The 20,836-nt window shown below is 34.4% G+C and overlaps 6 protein-coding genes across 6 annotated transcripts; 1 reads left to right on the forward strand and 5 right to left on the reverse strand.

The window, feature by feature from the left end:
• Positions 1-556: 556 nt before the first annotated feature.
• On the reverse strand, positions 557-3,936 carry OCT59_008560 (uncharacterized protein; the record flags this gene model as incomplete). The annotated part of the gene is made up of 7 exons (XM_025311196.2): positions 557-1,064; positions 1,163-1,373; positions 1,452-1,826; positions 1,899-2,267; positions 2,468-3,168; positions 3,259-3,381; positions 3,455-3,936. 7 exons carry the CDS (start codon positions 3,934-3,936, stop codon positions 557-559), a joined length of 2,769 nt encoding a protein of 922 aa, XP_025174000.2.
• A 2,861-nt stretch (positions 3,937-6,797) lies between these two features.
• Positions 6,798-7,364, reverse strand: OCT59_008561 (uncharacterized protein; the record flags this gene model as incomplete). The annotated part of the gene is made up of 2 exons (XM_066142569.1): positions 6,798-6,993; positions 7,291-7,364. The coding sequence occupies 2 exons, from the start codon at positions 7,362-7,364 to the stop codon at positions 6,798-6,800; spliced, it is 270 nt and encodes an 89-aa protein (XP_065999439.1).
• Positions 7,365-8,752: 1,388 nt separating this feature from the next.
• OCT59_008562 (uncharacterized protein) lies at positions 8,753-9,010 on the forward strand (the record flags this gene model as incomplete). The annotated part of the gene is made up of 1 exon (XM_066142570.1): positions 8,753-9,010. The coding sequence occupies one exon, from the start codon at positions 8,753-8,755 to the stop codon at positions 9,008-9,010; it is 258 nt and encodes an 85-aa protein (XP_065999440.1).
• Positions 9,011-9,289: 279 nt separating this feature from the next.
• On the reverse strand, positions 9,290-9,607 carry OCT59_008563 (uncharacterized protein; the record flags this gene model as incomplete). The annotated part of the gene is made up of 1 exon (XM_066142571.1): positions 9,290-9,607. The coding sequence occupies one exon, from the start codon at positions 9,605-9,607 to the stop codon at positions 9,290-9,292; it is 318 nt and encodes a 105-aa protein (XP_065999441.1).
• A 7,941-nt stretch (positions 9,608-17,548) lies between these two features.
• On the reverse strand, positions 17,549-17,866 carry OCT59_008564 (uncharacterized protein; the record flags this gene model as incomplete). Its single annotated transcript, XM_066142572.1, has 1 exon — positions 17,549-17,866. The coding sequence occupies one exon, from the start codon at positions 17,864-17,866 to the stop codon at positions 17,549-17,551; it is 318 nt and encodes a 105-aa protein (XP_065999442.1).
• Positions 17,867-17,959: 93 nt separating this feature from the next.
• On the reverse strand, positions 17,960-18,430 carry OCT59_008565 (uncharacterized protein; the record flags this gene model as incomplete). Its single annotated transcript, XM_066142573.1, has 1 exon — positions 17,960-18,430. The coding sequence occupies one exon, from the start codon at positions 18,428-18,430 to the stop codon at positions 17,960-17,962; it is 471 nt and encodes a 156-aa protein (XP_065999443.1).
• Between the last annotated feature and the right edge of the window lie 2,406 nt (positions 18,431-20,836).

Below are 20,836 nucleotides of genomic sequence, written 5' to 3' on the forward strand. Positions count from 1 at the left end.
AGAAAGGAAGAGGCATGTTGTACAAATTGAAATAAATGCAAAGTAGTATAACAATAGATTTTTCATAATCAAAAATTTTTTATTTCTTTTAAAATAAATTCAATAAAACTCCTGGTTACATTATGTTATTTTCATGTGTGTAATAAATTTCATGTGTAAGATACTACTATTCAGTTATTGTTAGTACACAAAAAGAAAAACATTTATTGGAGTCAAAGAAATTGAAGACAATAATCTTGTTCGTGTTCATCCAATAAATGATGCTCCAAAAAAAAAATTTTTTTGAGAAACGAAAAGAAAAAGAATACAATTCTTATGGTGCAGATGGCGCAGTCTAAAATATTTTATTAAATTAATAATACTTAAAAAATTAAAATATTTACAATCTATTTACTAAAATAATGTTGTTCATTATTCATATTCTATGAATTGACGCTCCATACTTCTGATTTAATGCTACTTCTAAAACCTGTAATAATAATAACTAGTAAAAGAGATTTTTGCAGTGTACAATTCCTATATATTTTTTTGGGAGGCAAGATCTTTTTCCTCTGCTTTAATTCGCAACATTCGACCTTATGGATCTTATGGAAGCGGCGGATAAATGTCGATTTTTATTATATTCTTTAATTTTATCTAGTCGATGATTCCATCTTATCAACGCATGATATGATCTTAAAATTAATTTATTTAATATAACTAATCCACCAGATGCAATTGCAAGAGATGGAATAAGATCATATGTTATCACACTATTGTAATATAACCCTTGGATAATGATTTGAGGTATATCTTCAATAAAGATGCTTATGATACTACCACAAAGCATTATTTTTCTTGATCTTTGAGTCAAAGGAATCGAAAATACTTTAAGGCCAAATAAATCCGATGATAAGGTGTTTAATATTTGTATATCAATGGCTGAAAATAATGTGCACATTGATGATATTACCGTAGATCCTTTAACCCAATTAGAAAATGATTTATTCGTTGCCATTTCAGATACAAAAATATTTATGGCAAATAAAATATTTATTACAATAGGTAAAATAAAGAATATCATACTAAATAATAATAAATAAGAAAATTAGTAATCAATTAAATTAATTAAATTAATCTTCAAAATAATATAAATAAAATAATATTAAATGAAATTTCTTACGTTGGAATTTTTAAATGTGGTGTATTTTTAACTTTTAATAATACAAATACTAGATCTACAGCAAAATCTTGTATTATAAAATAGGTCTCAAATATTACAGAGTTTTTGGCTTCAGGATTTTTTCGACGAGCCAAAATATATAATATTATTAATACAATTAAACCTACTGTAAATATTATAATCAACAAACGAAATTCTTCAAAATAATTTCCTGTAAAGTAATAGAATTAAAATTTAATAAAATATTAATCAAATACAAATGTCAAAAATATTTAATGAACACACTTACGGGTCATTATAAGAGGTGCACTTTCATCAATTAAAGATGTATATTCATTAGATGAAAGTGCAGTAAACCTTTTTTGTTTGATCAAGGTTCTTAAAATTTCAAATACTGTTTGGGAGTTTGGTTCAATTGCATGATCATCTTTAGCTTCCTTTATGTTAAATGACAATAATATTTTTTTTGGAGAAGTAGGGTCATATTGCCATCTACCACTTGTCGATAATCTCTGTTCAGCTACTGGAATTGTTTTAGAAAATTCTCGAATCATATTCTTGAAAAATACTGAATGATTCATTTGGAGAAATTTTAAACTTCCTTCCTCATTTAATCGAAGTAATCCAGTAACTGAATCTGAATATCGTACCGTTTTAAGTGGTTCTAAATATAGTAATGGAATATTAATTTTTCTATTTGATCATTAAAAAATATTAAAAAAAATGTGTATATTACCAGTTGAAAGCATCCAAATCTTATTACCAATTCCCATTAAAGGTTCATCTCTCTCTTGAGAGATAACAAAATTATTATCAACCAACACATAATAGGAGGAATTGGGTTGACTAAATGTACTTTCAAAAATCGGGATATGCACTGTGTAATTGTCACTTCCAACAGTACATAGTTTATAATCTCCCGAAAATGTTTGTCTTAATAGAGCTTGTTTACTTGGATCATCACTTTGTTGAAATATCGAAACATTCGCAGTTGATAACTTCACTGGAATGGTATATTTGATTATTATTTCTTTAATTGAAGGATCAACAACTTCATTAATAGCTGGATTTGTTGTTTCAATTACGGGACTATAATAATCAGTACCTACAGATAAAAAAAAATATTAAATAAATATAAATAAATAAATATATATATATACCCTATAAAAAATTTTTCAGTAAAATGATCATATATTTAAATTTCTTCAAAATAAAAACTAGAAAAATGATTATTTATCAGAGTTTTTTCCAGAAATTTTTTATAGGGTTGTAAAGAAAGAAAAGAAATTAAAATTAAAAGCTTACTACGATTATTCAATATTGGTAAAGATTTTAATAAAAATTCTAATTTATTGTTACTCTGATTCTTTATTCCAACAATAGTGTTATTTAGAGTAAACATATTAAAATGAAAGAACTCTGGCCCAAAATATCCCTGTGATTGCACATAATTGCCACTATTATCTAAAAGATAAAAATCCATTGCATCATAAATATTTTCCACAAGAAATCCTCCATAATATAAAATTTCCAAATCAATGTCTGTATTATTTGTTGGATTGGAAATTCTATTTAATTGTTCTAAGGCTCCAGTTGATAAAAATCTCAACTGATAATAATTTATCTCAGTCTGTGATTTATTCTTCTTAATATTTGTAATTGTATTATTTAATGTCATAATACATACATATCCTTCAGCATTATAAGTCACAGAGCATGATTTACTTGTTAAATTATTTAATTTTTGGGTAGTTTGATAAACAAGAGAAGGTATTGTGGGGGAATCTGCACTTTCCCTTAGGAATGATACATAAACTCTCCAGTATTGAAGATTTGGATCTATTACTGATGATTCTTTTGTTTCATCATATTTTAAAATATACATAAAACCAAAACCTCCATCTGTTAATAAAAAGTTTAAACTATCTACTAAGGTATAGGATAATAGATTTGGTGCATGAAATTCACCATTTTTACGTTCCACAACTTCTCCTGTTGTAATATCTCTAAAATAAGGTAAAAAAGTTAATCAACTAAACAACTAATAAAATATTTTCAAAAAAAAACTAATTGTTACTATTCATAAAAATACTTACGGAAGACTAAACAAACGCCATGTTGCTATTCCTTCTTTATTTGGTTTTTCAATACTAATGAGACCTTTATTTGGTACAAAGCTACGTTCAACAAATCCATTAGCATTTCCTAAATATATTTCACTAAAAAAAAATATTATTATTAAATCATTATTATTAATTTTCATTAATGAGGATTTCCATCATTTAAACTTACTTTATAGTAGACTCATTGCTGTAATTAATTATTATGCCATATTTTCCCTCAACACCATTGTTTAATTTAATATAAGTTATCATTATATAATTTTTAGTTAAGGGTAAAATATCCGCAGTAATGGGACAAACTGCTTCCACAGGAAGAGTGTAATTAAAATCCATATATTTTATTCTTCCTGTTTTATCCATTAATCGTAGATGTAGATAAGGCAACATGCATTCTGGTTTCTCATCTTCAAAGGCCATCCAAATCAGCAAAGAATTATCTAAAGTAAGGGTGAAGGTATTATAAAGTTGTAACCCATTAATTGGTTCTTTATAAATAAATGATATATCTTGGATTGATATACTATCTTGGAGGGATGTAGTTTGAGATGATGAAATGTTTTGAGAAGAAGATAGTACGTTTTGAGATAAAGCAAAAAAGCAACAGATGGATAATAAACAGACAAAGGTGATCAACATCTTTGAATTGAACATTTTTACTAAGAGACTTGAAAAATGATAATGATAATTGATAAATTTTTTACTTGGAAGATAGACTTGAAAAATGATAATGATAATTGATAAATTTTTTACTTGGGAGATTACAGCAGAATAACAGGACATTTATATATGTTTCTCATCATTATAATCTTGATTTATTTATTAACTATTAATAACTTTTCTTTTTATCAAACATGTTTCAAAAAAAAAATTATAATCAAATGTGTTTCAAAAAAAAAATTCAAAGCATTTTTATTATTATACTACCAAATTTGTATTTCAAAAACTGATCTGCATTACTTTATTATGTGTAAAAAAATGTGGTGATCAATGTAACATACACGGTCTTTGTTTTTTACTAAAGCTTTCATTAGAATAATATGTCAATTTTTAACTATAAAAACTGTGAAAGCATGTTATAGAAATTTGAACTATTCTATTAATAGATGTTAATTTAATGGAAAAATTAATTGTTTACATTTGAAAGTAATAATTTGGAACCTAGTATTTGGTATGCACATGTGTTTGGTATCAACTTTAGAAGCAATTAAAGCATAACTGGAATCATTGAACTTAAACATATAGTAAATTATGCACACAAGTAATATTCTAAAAATAGAATAAAATATTAAATTTTTTAAATTTAATAAAATTTATCATGATTTTAATGATAAAATTATGATATCACTGCTGGCAGAAAATTTTGACATTTTGGTGTATTATTCTATGATCATTGGGTGCAAAATGCCAAAATGGTGCAATAAACAACCCAATTTGCTGACATTTTGACATATTATTTGTACCAGGAGATATGAAACCATTACCATTTGTAAGACAACTCTGATGAAGCAGAACAGTATTCATAAAGTTTATGTCTTAATTTAGCGTAAACAATGATAGGTAACACAGCATAAAAAATGGACAATTTTTAACTTTTTAACATGAGACATTCCTATTGTTTAATTGTCATCATGATCACCGGTTAAACCGATCTATTTTAAGATAACAATCCGTACTATGGTAAGTTGGAGCATGCTACACGTTACAATACACTTAACTTATATAGGGTAATATAAATAATATAATAATTTACTTATTCCGTGTTTTTATTCCATTGTTATTTCCGTAAATGTATCATATTCACGGAGTTTATAGCCTCAAACATGAAAATTATCCAAGTTATTTAAATTATTTTCTCACAAATGTATCATATTCACGGAGTTTTTCAGAAATTACATTTTATTAGGTTAGTTTAATTAGTATTTCTATTTAACTTATAATTATGAATAATAGTTACTAATTATTCTATTACTATTAAAAATTAAAGTAATTATATTTTATTCCTATTACCATATTATTACTGTCCAAAAGAATTTAATAACCAGTATTTAAAAAATTTATAAAATATTTAAATAGTATATATACTTAAGTTTAGTCGTGCGATCAAATTAGCAATATCTATAATTACTGCGGTTATCGAACACTACTGTAGTAGTACCTTACCATACTTTTTATAAAAACATAACGAATGATAAGTGTTTTTTGACTTTATATTCAAACAAATTTTTCGAGTATGACGTCTTAGCACGTGCTTTGCATTCATATTTCATATGAGAAAGATATCGGCAAAATGCATAACCACGCCAAAGTAATAATGAAGTTAAGTTTATTCACAGTAAAAGTAACTTATCGATAATTTATTAAAATTCTCTCAATTATCTAAACATAACAACGAATTCTAATTAAAATATAAAGTGAATTTTGACCTGATTACTAGTATAGTTAATGTAAATATTTGGGTTTATTAGTACGATATTGATGATAACTGAAGCTTGTAAAGTAATTATTGTTCTTCAGATTTTTTGCATTATATCTTTATATAATTTACTAGGGGATATTAAAAGATGATACTGAACAATGATTCCCTATAAAAAATGTTTGTTTGATAAATATTCGGAATGAGGTCAATTTTCTGCTATTATACAATATTTGTTACAATTTAATACAAGATGCGGAGATTGAGAATTTTTAACCACATAAAAACATACAATATCATGATGAATGTCCAATAAATGTCAAATAAATGTTCGGAATGGGGTCGATTTTCCGAACAAAAAACCGAACAGTGTTTGGACAATATTTTTTATAGGGATAACATTAAAATGATAGGATTAAAAAAAAAAAATAGATCTCTTAAGTAATTATTTTATCAATTTGCTATTGATAAAAAGAATTATGAAGTTTTATTATATTTAATTTTTAATTTTTGAATATCACATTTTAATGAAAAGAATCTGATAGACAATATATATAAATTAAAAAACTCTGGCTACGTGTTATATGCCATTGCCTCAAATTACTTCGAATTATCTAGCCCATTCTAGAAACCTTTCAAAAGCTGTATCTTCATTTTATATTTTTCTTACTTTCCGTTTCAAAAATTAACATAAATAGCTCGGATTCCTCATCTAAAGTCTGTATCATATAAATCAAAGGATATAAAAAATCAATGATTTAGCTTGTTAATTACTCTTTGATATTTAGTGCAAACAGTAATCAACATACAATCATCATTCTTTAGTTAAGTCTTCAGCTGGCTTTTTATTACGTAAATGATCAATAACAAACTAATTCATCTTCTTGTACGCTGAGATATTCAACAATTCTTTTACTTACAAATGGCTGTAACTTTTTGCTAAGAATATTCTGTTGTGAAATTTTAATTATTATTTATGTTAATAAAAACAAAGATTTTTTTAAAAAAAGGAAGAAAATTATGAACCACATATGAAACTTACCTCACCTAATTCCTCCAAAGTCCTCCTTTATCCGTTGGTATAGTTGCCACTAATTCTTTAACTAATTTTCTTTTTCCTTTCTTCGGTTTTGTTTTCATCGTCCTCATTATCACTATATTTCAAAGGAACTAAAATTCGACGTTTACGTTTTGACTTAATACCTCCTTCATCATCAAATTCCTCATCTTCAGCTAGGGCCACTAATGCCGCGCGACGTTTTGATGCAAGATTAAGAGTTAGTTTTGGTTTAACGCTATTAAATTTGTGAAGCACACTGTGGCAAGCGTTCAAATTTCCTTTTCATTGTTTAATTCTGCTTCCATAGCTTCTTCACGCTGCTTTCTTTATTCCTCGAGTGTCTGTAATCGATGTTGCTCAAGCTCAATTTCTTGCTGTTCTCGCAACCTATCTGCCTCATATATAGTCAATTCACGTGCTCTGAACTGTTGTCGATGGAATCACCAACGAGATTTACATAAATTATAAAAAAAGTTAAAATTCATAATTTCTCCGTTAAATTGATTACAAGATGAATGTGATATATACCTACCTGTCTTTGTAATATTCTTCTTGACCGCTATCAGCTTCAATGTCATCGCCCCATTCCACTAACTTCCTCGCCATTATTTCTCGATCTCGAATTTGTTTTTCTCTAACATCTAGATCTCGTTCTGCTTCACGTTCACGATTTGTTGCCGTTGTTTCTTCTCTATGTTGCCATCATCTTTCTCTCTAATATAAGATAATTAGGGATCACCCAAAAATCCTGACGCTTATAATATCGACAGTCTATAATCCCGACACCAAAATCCCGATAAATGCAAATCCCGATTGAATCAAAATCCTAACAGTCAAGAATCCCGATAATCTAAAATCTTGACAGCCAAAATCCTGGCTGAGATTCGATCAGTAAAATTTGAGATTAGTTAATTTTTTTGATGCAATTGTTTCTAATTTTAGAAGATAAAGAATAGTTTCAGTTAGTAATCTAATAATATACTGTACATAATCCTTTTAACTAAGATAAAAATTTTTTTCTTTTGATTTCATTAATAATATAGTAACGTTAGTTAATTTGCATTAATATTAATAAAATTTGCAAACAATTTACCCGTTACTGCACCATTACATTTTTAAAATCATTATATTTTAAAAAAAACTTTTGGATTTTGATTGTCAAGATTTTTAACTGTCGGAATTTGTGACTATCAGGATTTGGATTTGGGTTTGTCGGGATCTTGGTATCGGGATTGTAGACCGTCGATTTTATGGTTGTCGGGATTTTGTGGTAATCCCGATAATTATTATTAAAATCATCAGTATATATAATCCAAAAATAAAATTTTAAATAATTTAATATACCTCTATAAAAGCCATTTCCATTTCAGTTTTTCTTTTAGCTTGTCTGCGTTGTTCCTATTCTTTATCGTCTAAAATATAAGATTCGCATCATGATTCACTTGCAGGAACAAAATTTACCAGTTGATGATAATGTCCATATTGCCGATCTCGATCTCTCTCTCTATTTTCCTTTCCATGTGAACGTTCTCTTTCTTTTTCAGCTTTAGCTCTACGATTTGCTCGTTCTCCCTATTCTCTCTGACGCTCTCGTTCTCTTGCTGCAGCACGTTCTCGAAAGAATGCTATTTCTCAATAAATAATGAAGATCCTTTTGATCTAGAGAAAGATCAGCCGGTAAATCTGTGTCATCATCCCTTTATCCATGTTCTGTTTTTATTTCTGTAGCTGGTGATTTTCAATGAGCTAGTTTATTTTCATGCTGCGAATTTACAGATCTTTTCTATCCTGTGGCTTAGTCATGTCTTCAACAAGGCACTTTTATCTAACTTTGTATAGTAATTCTGAAAGACAATAATTTACATCAAATATGATAGCTAAAAAAAAAAAAAAAGTTATTTCTATGGTTTAATACAAACCACCGTTCCTGGCCTTGAAGCCTCATATTGAGCAAGATATTTTCTTGTATTTTCATCGGCTTTAACTTATAATATATGTGGACAAATGGCGATATATATATATATAATTTAGGTGAAGAATTAGGATCAAAAAGTAATTTATCAAGAAGTGATTGCTTACTATTAACTTTTTTATCATCACCCGAACCTTCACCACCAAGTACACGCAAAGAACGCAGTACATTATCAGCATCAGCATATTCCACAAATTCAAAAACTTTTGGATTTCTGGATTGGTCTTTAACTCGTTTTCAAGAGTTTAATGTACCACAAGTCTTTGCAATCGCCAGATAATCAAATAAAAAAAAACCAAGAATAAATTGTTAGCTAAAATATTTGATAAAATCACACCTGAAGATATTCATGCGCCCAATAAGCGCATTAAAGCTTTCAAGACTAAGATAAATTCGAAAGCTATCTGGGAAAAAAGTTTTTAGCATCCAAAATAATATGCGTTTTAGGTCGTAAAAAAATTATATAAAAGTTTTTTCTTACAAATGCACTTCAAAATATTTACGCTTTCGTTTAAAGCTCCAAGGTTCATAAGAATCCAATTTGATAATATAGTGTACATTAAAATCTCATCCCTTCGATTGGAAAATCATCGACAACTTGACTTGTTGACAAGTATCGATATATAATAGCATTCATTTGCCCACCAAAAAAATTAAATAATTGATCACTACCTTTGAGAATTTTTTCCATACAATCATCAGTTACTCCCGGTGATATCCCTCCAATGAAAAGAGTTGTCAATTTTTGCCATTGGTGATATACCAAAGGTGTACCATGTCGTCGGGCTGGATGTGGGAGGTGCAAGCACCACCCACCTCCGGGTCTACGACCCGTCGCAGTACCTATATGGCCCCTACGGGGCTCAGGAATCCCCATATATCCGCCACAATCTGGGACAACATCTGGAACAAATATATATATCAAATAACTAGAAAACAATAGAAAAGGAAGCAATAACGGATATAATGAGAGGGTTGTCCCGGATGTGGCAGATGTGGCAGATGTTTCAGAAAAATTATGAGAGGACATCCCCCCAGAAAAAGTTTTATTTTTACCCCCCAGATCCGCCACATCCGGAACATCTGGAACAAGTCAGGATTCCGTCTAATAATCTGTTGGAAGCAGTGAGATAGCAAACCAGGTAAGTTAGCAGGTAAGCCCCTAGAAGGTCTATAGAGCCAGTAAGACCAACCCCGTCCCGCCCCCGTCAGAAAAAATAAGTAATTGAACAATGGGTATTGGGAATAGAGCATATTCAGATAAGTTTAGAAGACAGTACTAATCCGTTTTCCTCTTTTTTGCTTCCTTAAGGCATTTATCAATACACTGTTTACACGCGTCATCAGAATCTAAGATTTTCTGTCCAAGTTTTTTGCATTGCCGATTGTAAACCGTCTGATGTCTCTTAGCAGCGGTTTCTTTCTTTTTCTCCTTAGTCTTCTTTTTGATAACCCAGTCTACTCCAGTAAAAGTATTCTTATGCATACCACAAATTGTGCAGTCACCATGTAGCCGATAACGCCCATTTGTAGTCATATCTTGTATTTCACTAGCAGTCTCAGTTTCCTTCTTGCACTTTAGACAGTAAAATCGTGTCATCTTGAGATTTGAAGTCTGAAATCTTTCCTTTAATTTGTCGTAATATGTCACAATTAGAGAATTACTACAAGTACTACAGTCTATCCAGAGTACCAGCATGAATTTTAAAAGGTGAAGAGCATTACAACCTATACAAAAAGCCCCTAAAGGAAAAGTCAACAGAACGCCCAAAGGTAATTGTATGGAAACCAAATGCAACACATCAGGCAGATCTTGCAGAGATGCCAGTTGACCCCAAAGGATTCCACTATTTTCTCGTAGTGGTGGAAGTTGCAGGAAAGAGAGTCGATGCAGAACTCCTAAAGGATAAGACTGCAAATAGAGTTCTAAACGGGTTTGTCAAAATCTACAGAAGAAATCGTATCAAGCCTCCAACACACCGACTGGAGACGGACTCCAGATCAGAATTCACTAACGACCAGGTACGTGATTTTTTCCTGAACAGCCTAGGGGTAATGATGAGGTTCGGCGAACCAGGAAGGCATAAACAGCAATCTTATGCTGAAAGAGCTATCCAAGCCATCCAAGAACCCCTTCTTAAACGAATGGTAGCACAGGAGTTGAAAACTGGGGTGACATCCGTGGAATGGTCAGAAGATTTCCATAATATAGTGAGTAAAGTAAATGAACTCTGGCAGAGAAATCCCCCAGACATTCCGACAGGATCACCCAAAGTGTCAAAAAAGACAGACCTCCTCTCTGAAGGAACACGTGTCAGAGTCAAGTTAGATGAACCTATTTCTGTACTTGGTAACAAACTTCACGGAAAATTCCGTACAGGAGACATAAGATGGAACCCAAACATTTGTGTAATCAAAAAAATGATACTCTCACCTGAACAGCCTCCTACATATCTCCTTAATGGACCACATGGTCGATTAGGTGTATCCAAATGTGCATATATCCGAAAGGAATTGCAAGTAGTTCCTATTAATGAAAAGCCTCCACCTGACTCTGTGATAAGAGGACAACCTGAAAGATTTGTACCTGAGCAGATACTTCGGCATCGCATTAGAAAAGGTCAAGACCAGTATTTGGTTAAGTGGGAGCGATACCCAGATACAGAAGCCACTTGGGAACCTGCTGACCAGTTGAAGGAAGATATCCCTGACTTAATTCGCAAATTTTGGAAATAAAAAAAAATAGAAGAATTAAAGGGTCTTATTTTTTGTCTCCTCGATTCACGTCAGGAACTATTGGGATAAAAACATTCTTCCCATCACAGGTAAGGGCGACATGTTCACGTGATTCATGGACATCATAATTGTAACGTTTCAGACACGTCCGGCTCAATCCAATTTCCCTATGCTTGTATCCATCTAAAACTGCAAGATCCTCAGTGATAGCATAATCAGGGGTAAGTTTGATTGACACTCCCTTTACCATGCCGAATGTCCTACCTGTTCCTGGAGCACCAGATATGTTGTATGTAATACTCTTGTCGATATTCAACCCTAATTCTTCAGCAGCTTCTCTCTGAATAAAAGACGCATTAGCACAAGTGTCTGCTAAACACTGAATTGCTATCCCATTAACCTCTCCATCCAGTGCTAAAAGATCTTTAGTATTCTCCAAACGAGCTATATCAATATCCATAGGATCGTATTCCCTGATATCCTCTTCTTGTTCCTCCTCAGCTAAGTCATCTGAAATCTCTGTGACTTTTCTAGCAGACATCATCTCCTCCTGAAGAATCTCACGGAGTAATTTCCTAAAGTCTGCAGACCTTAACAGGCTTAATAAGTCATTCTTAGTAACAGCTTTTGCAGGTGTAGACTTACTACCAGTAACTTTTACAGGAATCTTAACAGGGGTTGCTTTGCCTTTCAAGGGTACACTAGAAGAGCTAACTGCTGTCTTATTTGGAGACGACTTAAGAAGTTTTGAGATACTCGAACCTACTTTTTTTTTGACCCAACACGAACCATATAGACATCACCATCTTTTTCTCTCAATTCTACCTTTTCACCAAAACTCACAGTATCAATGTCCATAGCATCATCGTTAAGATCGAGGTTTCTCATTGCTCGGGCCAAATCCAGATCATCACGTCTATCTTTAGCCTTCTGAAGTTGATTTGTAAGTATTTTAGACGTCCCACGTTTATATCCCATAATAAGATCAATAGCATATTGATGATCATCCAAAGTCCACTCAGGAGCATCAGGGTCATCACCAACATCAGGTTCTACATAACCATCATCCCAATCAGGATCCTGATGATCCTGAATAACACGTCTCTGTGGTTTTTGTCGAACAGGTTTAATCTGCTGTCTATAGACTGGTGGATTACGAACTGGCCGAGCCTGTAATTGTTTAAATTGCACCTGAAAATTCTTGGTAAGTTCTTCAGCCTGAGCCTTAAGCAACTCTTGTAATTGTTCTTGAGTAACCCCAGATGACTTTGATGTCAGTACGACAGGTTCCTGTTTTCCTAATGGAGGTTGAGTTACATCACTGTAATCTGCTCGAAGTCGCCGATTTCTATCTTGTAACCCCAAGTGCATTTCAGCCCTTCTCCGTTCTAAATTTCTCAGATGTTTAACCAAGTCATCAGGATTAAGATTGTGAAACCTTTCTGCTTCAAAAATATTATCAGCCGAAAGACCTCTAAAGAACTGGTCGATAATAAGATCATCAGTTAGTCTTAGTAATTTTCCAGCCCTCTTTACAGTTCTATAAAATGCATCAACTGGCTCATTTTCCTGGTAAAGACTGTTAAAACGGATACGTTTCTTTTCATCTAAAACAGTTGGAAATTGTGTTCTAAGCCAATAAAGCGCCTGATTAGGTTTAATACCTGGAAAAACTATAGGATGATTATTATTAACAGCAACACCAGCATCTGCAGTAGCCGGAGCAGCTCTATCTGTGGGACGAGCACCAGCTCTTTTCTAAGCTTCATCTCCACCCATTAAATCATGAGTAGGAATAAATGCTGCTCTAATAGTTACTAATGCATTAACTGGATCTCTTGAATAGATTTGTGCTTCAGACCCATTTACATAGGTACCTACATTTGGTCCTCCTACACCTTCTGGTATCACTAATGCTACAAAAGCAGCTAAATTAGCTCCACCAGCTGAAGTGATACCAGAAAGTTCCCAATTTTTTCCTGTAATTTCTCGATCAAACCATTCAGCTGCTTCACCAGCCATGCAGCTTCTAAGTATACCCATAGCTCTTTTCCAAGACTCTGGTGGCCCTCCAGCAGCATATGGGTTAAGATTAATAGTATCAAGATAACCCATATAAAGCCTAACAAATGTATCAATATCATCAGTAGCTTTACCCTCAAAAATCGGCAATCCTATCGCAGTGGTAGCCATATCGTCTCTAGTGGATTGTTTAAAAGAGGTGGAGGAGGGTTCAATTGTCTAATTCGAAACCATTGTACCTGAATTCTAAGAGCAGCTATCTGTTGGAAAAGTCTATTCCTAAGTCTCCCTAATGTCTGAATTCCAAAACGCACCCTATTATTAGCATGTGCTAGCTGTGCATTAACCTGTCCAAGTTGCGCATTAGCCAATACAAGTTGTCCTCCAGTCCGAGTAGCCCTCAGCCGCCAATGATTTAGAAGGATATTACCACGATTCACAGCATTTTGAGTCTCATTACGATCCATTACTGCTTGAGTATAATCTGCTTGTAATACATTACGTTCATGTCGTGCCTGATTACATTCACCTATAGCCCATCGACGAGACTCTACCATAGTATCATAATCTCTTTGCAGGTTATGGTTTTCTTCTATGAAATTATCATTGGCAGCACGTATAATAACTAATTGACGTTCTAAATTAGTAAACGTTTCATCAAATGCATTTATCTTACCTTGTGCAAAAACTAACAAATCTTTTGTAATACCAAGTTCTTCATGTTTTGCTTTACAGCGATACATTAATATATTAATAATATGTTTGATTTGATTATTTGCCTCCTGTATCTCTGAATCAACAGTTAAACGACCCCTAGTAGTCAATAAATTTGCATGAGCCTTTAGTATTCTAACTAATTCATCATCGTCTTCTTCATTAGCCAAGTGTGCAAGAGGCGGTCCAGTAGGTTCTGAAGGAGTATAAACTGGAATTGGTGTTGATGTCGACATAGTATTTAAACTAAGTAAGAATAAAATTCAAATGGATCTTTATGTATACAATTTGGACGAGTACACGACTGACTCAAGACAAGGCAATGAGTTTGCTCCATCATGGCCCTTTCGATTAGCCGTAGCAGGTAGCTCAGACTCAGGTAAGACAACTATGATCATTAACTTGTTAATGGGTGACAAGAAGGCAAAGGAGGATGGTAATCGGTATGTACTATGTGATGCAGTACTTTTAGTTGGCAGATATCTTGACGAGCCGAAGTGGGCAGTTGTACATGATTTTTTCGAAGAGGAGAAGATCCCATTCACTGCAGTAACCCATAGTGAGATTCCAGAGATTGACTCCTTTGACCCTACTCAAGCTACTGTGGTAATCTTCGAGGATCTGATGGATGCACCTAAAAAAATCCAGGATCTCATCACTGGTTACTTTACACATGGACGACACAAAAATATTTCATGTATTTATGTAGCTCAAAGATTCTTTGCCATTCCTAAGGCTATTCGAGAAAATGTTAACTACATCTCACTGCATGGAGGTCATGGGAGCTTTACAGATACTAAGAGAATCATTCGCCTATATACAGAAGAATCAGAGTCATTAGCACCAGTAATTGATGATCTTACTTTGCAACGTGAATTTGTAGTGTTTGATCTTAGACGGTCTAAAAGTGATCCACTGTCCATTCGAGTAAGATGGGATACTAGTCTCAGTTCGATCACAGAGCAATCTCAGTTCAATCCTAGTTCAATCTCAGTTCAATCTCAGTTTGATCCAAGTTTGAACCCAGTTCGATCTCAGTCTGAACCCAGTTCAATCACAGTTCGATCCAAGTTTAGTCCCTATGGTCAGAAAGCTGTATCTGAAGCAAAAAAAGGTGGACACTTGATTGAATTTGCTCGGGTATTTCCATCCCCTAAAGAGCGTCAACATTTACTTGTACCTGGTGTCTTAGCCAAGAATACAGATACCTGGATTAAATTTGTCTTTCGGGAAGCTTATGGACTCTCTGGTAAGACCCTAGGAGCTGACTTTCAGGACTTCTTAGCAAAAGTACAGGGTAGGACTGACTGCAAAGACTGAAACTCTGAAAACTGAGAATGTGAAGGAGTTATTCTCCCGATATGAAGCCCTGAAGTCTAGTCGCCCTCTGGATAATAAAAAAATAATAGAAGGTATTGAAGTCCTTCTACAGATCTTTTCTAAGAGCCACATGGACCGTCGAGCATTACAAGTAGGGATTAATAGTATCTTGTGAGAATATCAAGTAATTCGTCTGCAGAAACTCTAAGAATCATAGCACTTTTTTTACGGCCTCCAAAGTCAATCCTTAACATCTTAGCCTTCAACCCTATTGCTCCTAAGGCACGAGAAGCAAAGTTCTTAGTCATTGAATTACTTATATGATTTACATAGTTCTCATAGAATGTATTGAAAGGCTCGTCGATACCATCTGGATATGTATCCCTTAGAAATTGATATAAGGCAATTTCTCCACTATCACAACCTATGGCTATAAGCTGTTCGAGAAGCCACTTCCTAATATCTTCATATGGCTCTCCATCCATAATTTTCATATCCAGTCTTTGTGTAAATAATTGTGTAAAGTCCACATTACTTGCCCGACGAATGATCTGAACTAACTTATCCCTAGCAAGTCCCAAGGCTTGTAGAGGGTCATTCTCATCACTAATCTTCTTTATAATCTGTCTGTATAATACACTGGATAATCCTCTATGTGCTGTTTTTGGAGTGATTACTCCATAGTTTTGGCACTGGTTTATTACGATTGATGTTGACATGGCTATCTTTCTTTATGTAAAAAAGAATTATTCAAAATTAAGTAACTATTCGGAGCAGTCCTTGCACAACTTGTCCGTTAAGTCACTTGGGCTTACAGGCATGAGACATTCCCTACACAACTCAATATTAAGCTCTGCAAGTCTCGGGGTATGGTCCTCCAAAGTTCGTGGATGAACGGAAGGACCAGAGGAAGGTGTCCCATTAGTCGTATCTTGTTGTAAGATAAAATCATCATATTCATCTTGGTCAGCCTGAATAGCGGCCCTGATTTGTTGTATATCATTGAAAGTTAACCGCTGCCCATCAAGATTTTCCTCATTATAGCGTGTTTCATTGATGATTTCCTCTATAAGCGCCTCTTCTTCATAATGGACAAGGTAGTAATCCTCAACTACCTCATAGTCACTCTCAATCAGTCTATGATATGTTCTAGTACCACGTCGAACATAACGTCCTGTATCTGTATTTAAATATACAGGTTGCTCTTCAGGTGGAGGTGCAGTTTGTCTACGGACAAGCCTTCCATCAATATAATCATGGGATTCCATAACTATTCGATTAAAGGTATCTCCACCGATAATAATTGGACGTCCAGTTATAGGGTAAGCTATATAAGGGTAAGACATGTCTTTTTTTCTGTATGTGTCTACATACCTAATAGTTTTCTACAATTTATAATAACCAAGTGACATGGTCATCAGTCCTTATCAAAAAATACAAGAATACCTGATGATGAGGTTACATGGTCATCAGTCCTTATCAAAAATGCAAGGATACCTGATGATAAGGTTACATGGTCATCAATCCTTGTCGAAAAAATGCAAGGATACCTGATGATAAGGTTACATGGTCATCAATCCTTGTCGAAAAAATGCAAGGATACCTGATAAATAAGTTACTGGGTTATTGGCCTAGAATGCATTCATGGAAAAACTATGGATTATATTACAGAAAATGTGAACGGAGTTCATGTCACGTGATACCCTGAACAAATGTGTAGAGTGTCACTAATTTCATGCGGTACGTAGATCATTTCCTTTTTGGGCGATACCCGTTCCACAAAAAATCGATTTGGTAAGAATGCGTTTGGAACCTTGTGTAACATAAATTTCTTTTTTCGGTAATTCGGGATTACGCGGTAATGCCGGCCGGATCTAAAAAATATGACTCTGCAGGGTAATTCCTATGAAAGTCAAGTACAAAATGCTTACTCCTGTTGAGTCCAATCATTCCACTTCCAGTCCAATCTCCAAGGATCGCCTCCCCATCTATGTTCACTTAATGCATGCTCTATGGTTTCCCTTTCCTAGGGGTCCACAACCATCCCATTCCTAAGCATTTTCTCCATAATATAAAGCTGATCCTTGGTGAGGCGGTCTATCCATCTTTTATAGAAGTCGTTTACATCTTCAAATGATATCCAGTCAATATTCCCTTTTTCAAATGGCTTTCCAAGAGCTTGGACATGCCCAATTGTAGTAGCGTAATTTTTCCATCTCTTATATGCTTCTTGACGAACCTCCTGCCACCACACACTATCTACTTTACTTGCTGCAATAAGGTCAGTATCTGGGATCTTTGCAACAATGCGTTCGACTATTTCTACTGGTAATCGGTCCAACATGATGTTATGTTACTTATACTATAGCCATCTTCAATTACTGTATGCCCATTACAAATGGATAAAAAATATAAACTAAATTCGTACAGGAGCCGCTTATGCAAGAAGTTCTGCTAAGGTTTTCTCAGCCTCATTCATAGTGACAGCTCGCTTTGGAAGACCTGTTAATGAGTCCTTAGTTACATTATAATACAACTCGAAGAGGGCCTCAAGTTTGTCTAAAAGAGCTTGTTTATTCTTGTATGATTCACGAATCTTTGCTATCTTAGCAGTATATGCTGCATTATCTGGGAAGAGTTTTCTGGCCACGAACTTCACATATGATACAGGAGACTTTGCTGTCTGGATTCTCTTGATATACTTCACATGATCCTGGACAAGGTAGCTGGTTTTGCTAAACCCAGATACTAATGCGACTACTATAGTGTCTTTTAATGCACGGATAATCTTGAGGACAGTTTCATCAGAGACAATGGTGAACTGATTGCATGATGCATTATAAATAACTTCATCACTAATGCTGTCAGTGCGGTTAATAATGCTTGCTAATTCGGTATATGTTGACATGATTCCTTATACTTTTTTGTACTTTGTAATAAATAGGAATCTTCAAATTGACTTTACATTCAAGCAAGAAAAAATATATATACCTACTGTAAATCCAACTGCATTCTTGGCAATCATGTCCAGATAACCTTGTTTGCATTTTTTACATGGCAGTATCCTGCGGTTTCAAACTTGAGAGCTTTCAATGCTTTGGATGCATTTTCTGGACAAGTGATAAGTGTAGGACTACTCGGCTGTTCCTCTAGAATAAATCCATCTGTATGGATGCGTCGTACTTTATCCTTATATGGTTCTAATAACTCTGAAGTCATCTTCCGTCCATGTGCTAATAAGAATGGAGCAATCCTAGGATACTCACCCTTGAAGGGACTACCTGGGTTTGTGAATTGGAATCGCCACTGGTCAGATCCTACTGGTATGATGGAGTCAAGTGTGTGGCCTTCCGGAAACTTGAATGGATCTGTTTGATCTGTGGTGAGTGTCTTGTAATTGCGTTTCCTCTGGCAGAGTGCTCCCCATAATGTATTGAGAACTCTCTTTGCAACACGACCAGCCACACCACCCTGGTTCTTTATATTGAAGAGAAAGTGAACATACTCACCAAATATTACAGTTCCAGGAATTCTTGCTTCTCTGTCATATATCAAGGCATTTGGCTTTCCATCCTGGATTAACTGTATATCAAGACCAAGTTTCTTTGCTCGTTGTAAGTCAATGAATGTATAGACTCCCCTCTTATTCTGTCGGAAGAGAATGTCATTACCACTTACCTTAGCATGAAATAATCCATACAAGGCATAACCTCTGTGGTCTACAAAGTCTTTGAGTATTTGAAACTTACCTTGTTGGATTGGAAAGTTAGCATTCGATTGCTGAATACTTGGATACAAACTTGTCACGTCATATTGTCTTCCATAGCCCTTCCATTCATTATCTGCCCAGATAAGACCTCCCATCATTGCATCACTTATCCACTCTGCTTCGACTGGATCAAGAGGATCATTAGCTGGAACTCCTACACTAAACCGTTCAAAAAGCCAGAGAGCAGTTCTCTTGTACGACCAGTTGTGGTAAGATAAGTCGATTCCTAGACCGAACTTCTTTGTAGCCTGTAGAAAGGAATCCCGCTCTTCATGGATCCTCTGGTATGTTTCCTCAAGTGTTTCATATATTCCAGTTTTACGATTCTTCTCAATAGGGATGAAGGAGTAACTATCAGAGTTCTTACCTTTCTGAAACTGTCCAACTGTAAGAGACTTAACTGTCTTACCATTGTATATTGTTACTACATTATTAACCCCATCTTCACGATAAACAAAGGGAGACTTTTGTTTTCTATCTAATTTACTAGGGTGAAGTCTTCCAGGATTCAGTGCAAGAGAGTAGTGGCCTTCAGACAGGATGAGGGTTGCACGTCTGTCAGATTTGCTCTTAGAAATTCGAGTGGAATCCCCTACAATATTAAGTGCAAGGCTTCCTGCAAGTTGTTCAACCTTATCCATATATGAGACTGGAACTGGAGCATCACGATTGAGACCTAATGCCTTTTTGATATATTCAGGCTTTTTTATAGTCTCGGGTATTTTAGAGAATATACCATAGATATGCTTCAGGCATTCATACAGGCAATCATTTAGCTCCCCATTGCATCCCCTGCAACCGGTGGAGCATCTCTTACATAAATTATGAATCGTTCAAAGTAATCAGGATCTGCATCATCCGGTAGTTGTGCTTCATCATAGTGGTCCAAGAGTGAGAAGAGGCTGGCTGGTTGGTTTCCTGATGTCCATCCACCGGGTTTCCAGTTTTCATAGGGAAGTAGGATCTGGAACTTTCTATCTGGAAATCGCGCCTGGAGAGTCTGACCGAGTCTGGCGATAGCTCCTCTGGAAAAGCAGGCACCGGAATACTGAAGTTCCTTGATGTCAGGTCGTGTTGGTAAAGTGCGGGCGATTCTTGAGTATTGCATTTTTATGTATATGATTTGTCTTCAACTATAAATAATATCTTTTTATATATATACGAAAAAAAAAGAAATAATCTCAAATAGCACTTACAATATGTCGTTGATAGCGCCCTCAGTATCATCTTCGTCCCAGTCATCGATGATTCCATTGGCGGCCTCCCATTCACGTTCCATATCAGTTTTTGGACGTTCCTCTGGAATTTCTCGTGCCTTACCTTTATTCATCTTCATAGTTTCATAACCAGAGGTAGTAGGGATAATCTCAGCATCACGATCCTCCTTGTATACTCTTATTAGATTTGCGAGTTCTTTACGGCTAGGTGTTTTAGGTGAGTTCCCATTATATTCGATCCAGTCCTTGAAGTGGTCTACTACCTCCCTAAAGTAGTACTGGTACTCGTTCTCAATACGCGTTGTGGGTAGGGATGGCAACGGTCGGT

Source organism: Rhizophagus irregularis, chromosome 16, assembly GCF_026210795.1.
Source record: "Rhizophagus irregularis chromosome 16, complete sequence".
Classification (NCBI taxonomy): domain Eukaryota; kingdom Fungi; phylum Glomeromycota; class Glomeromycetes; order Glomerales; family Glomeraceae; genus Rhizophagus; species Rhizophagus irregularis.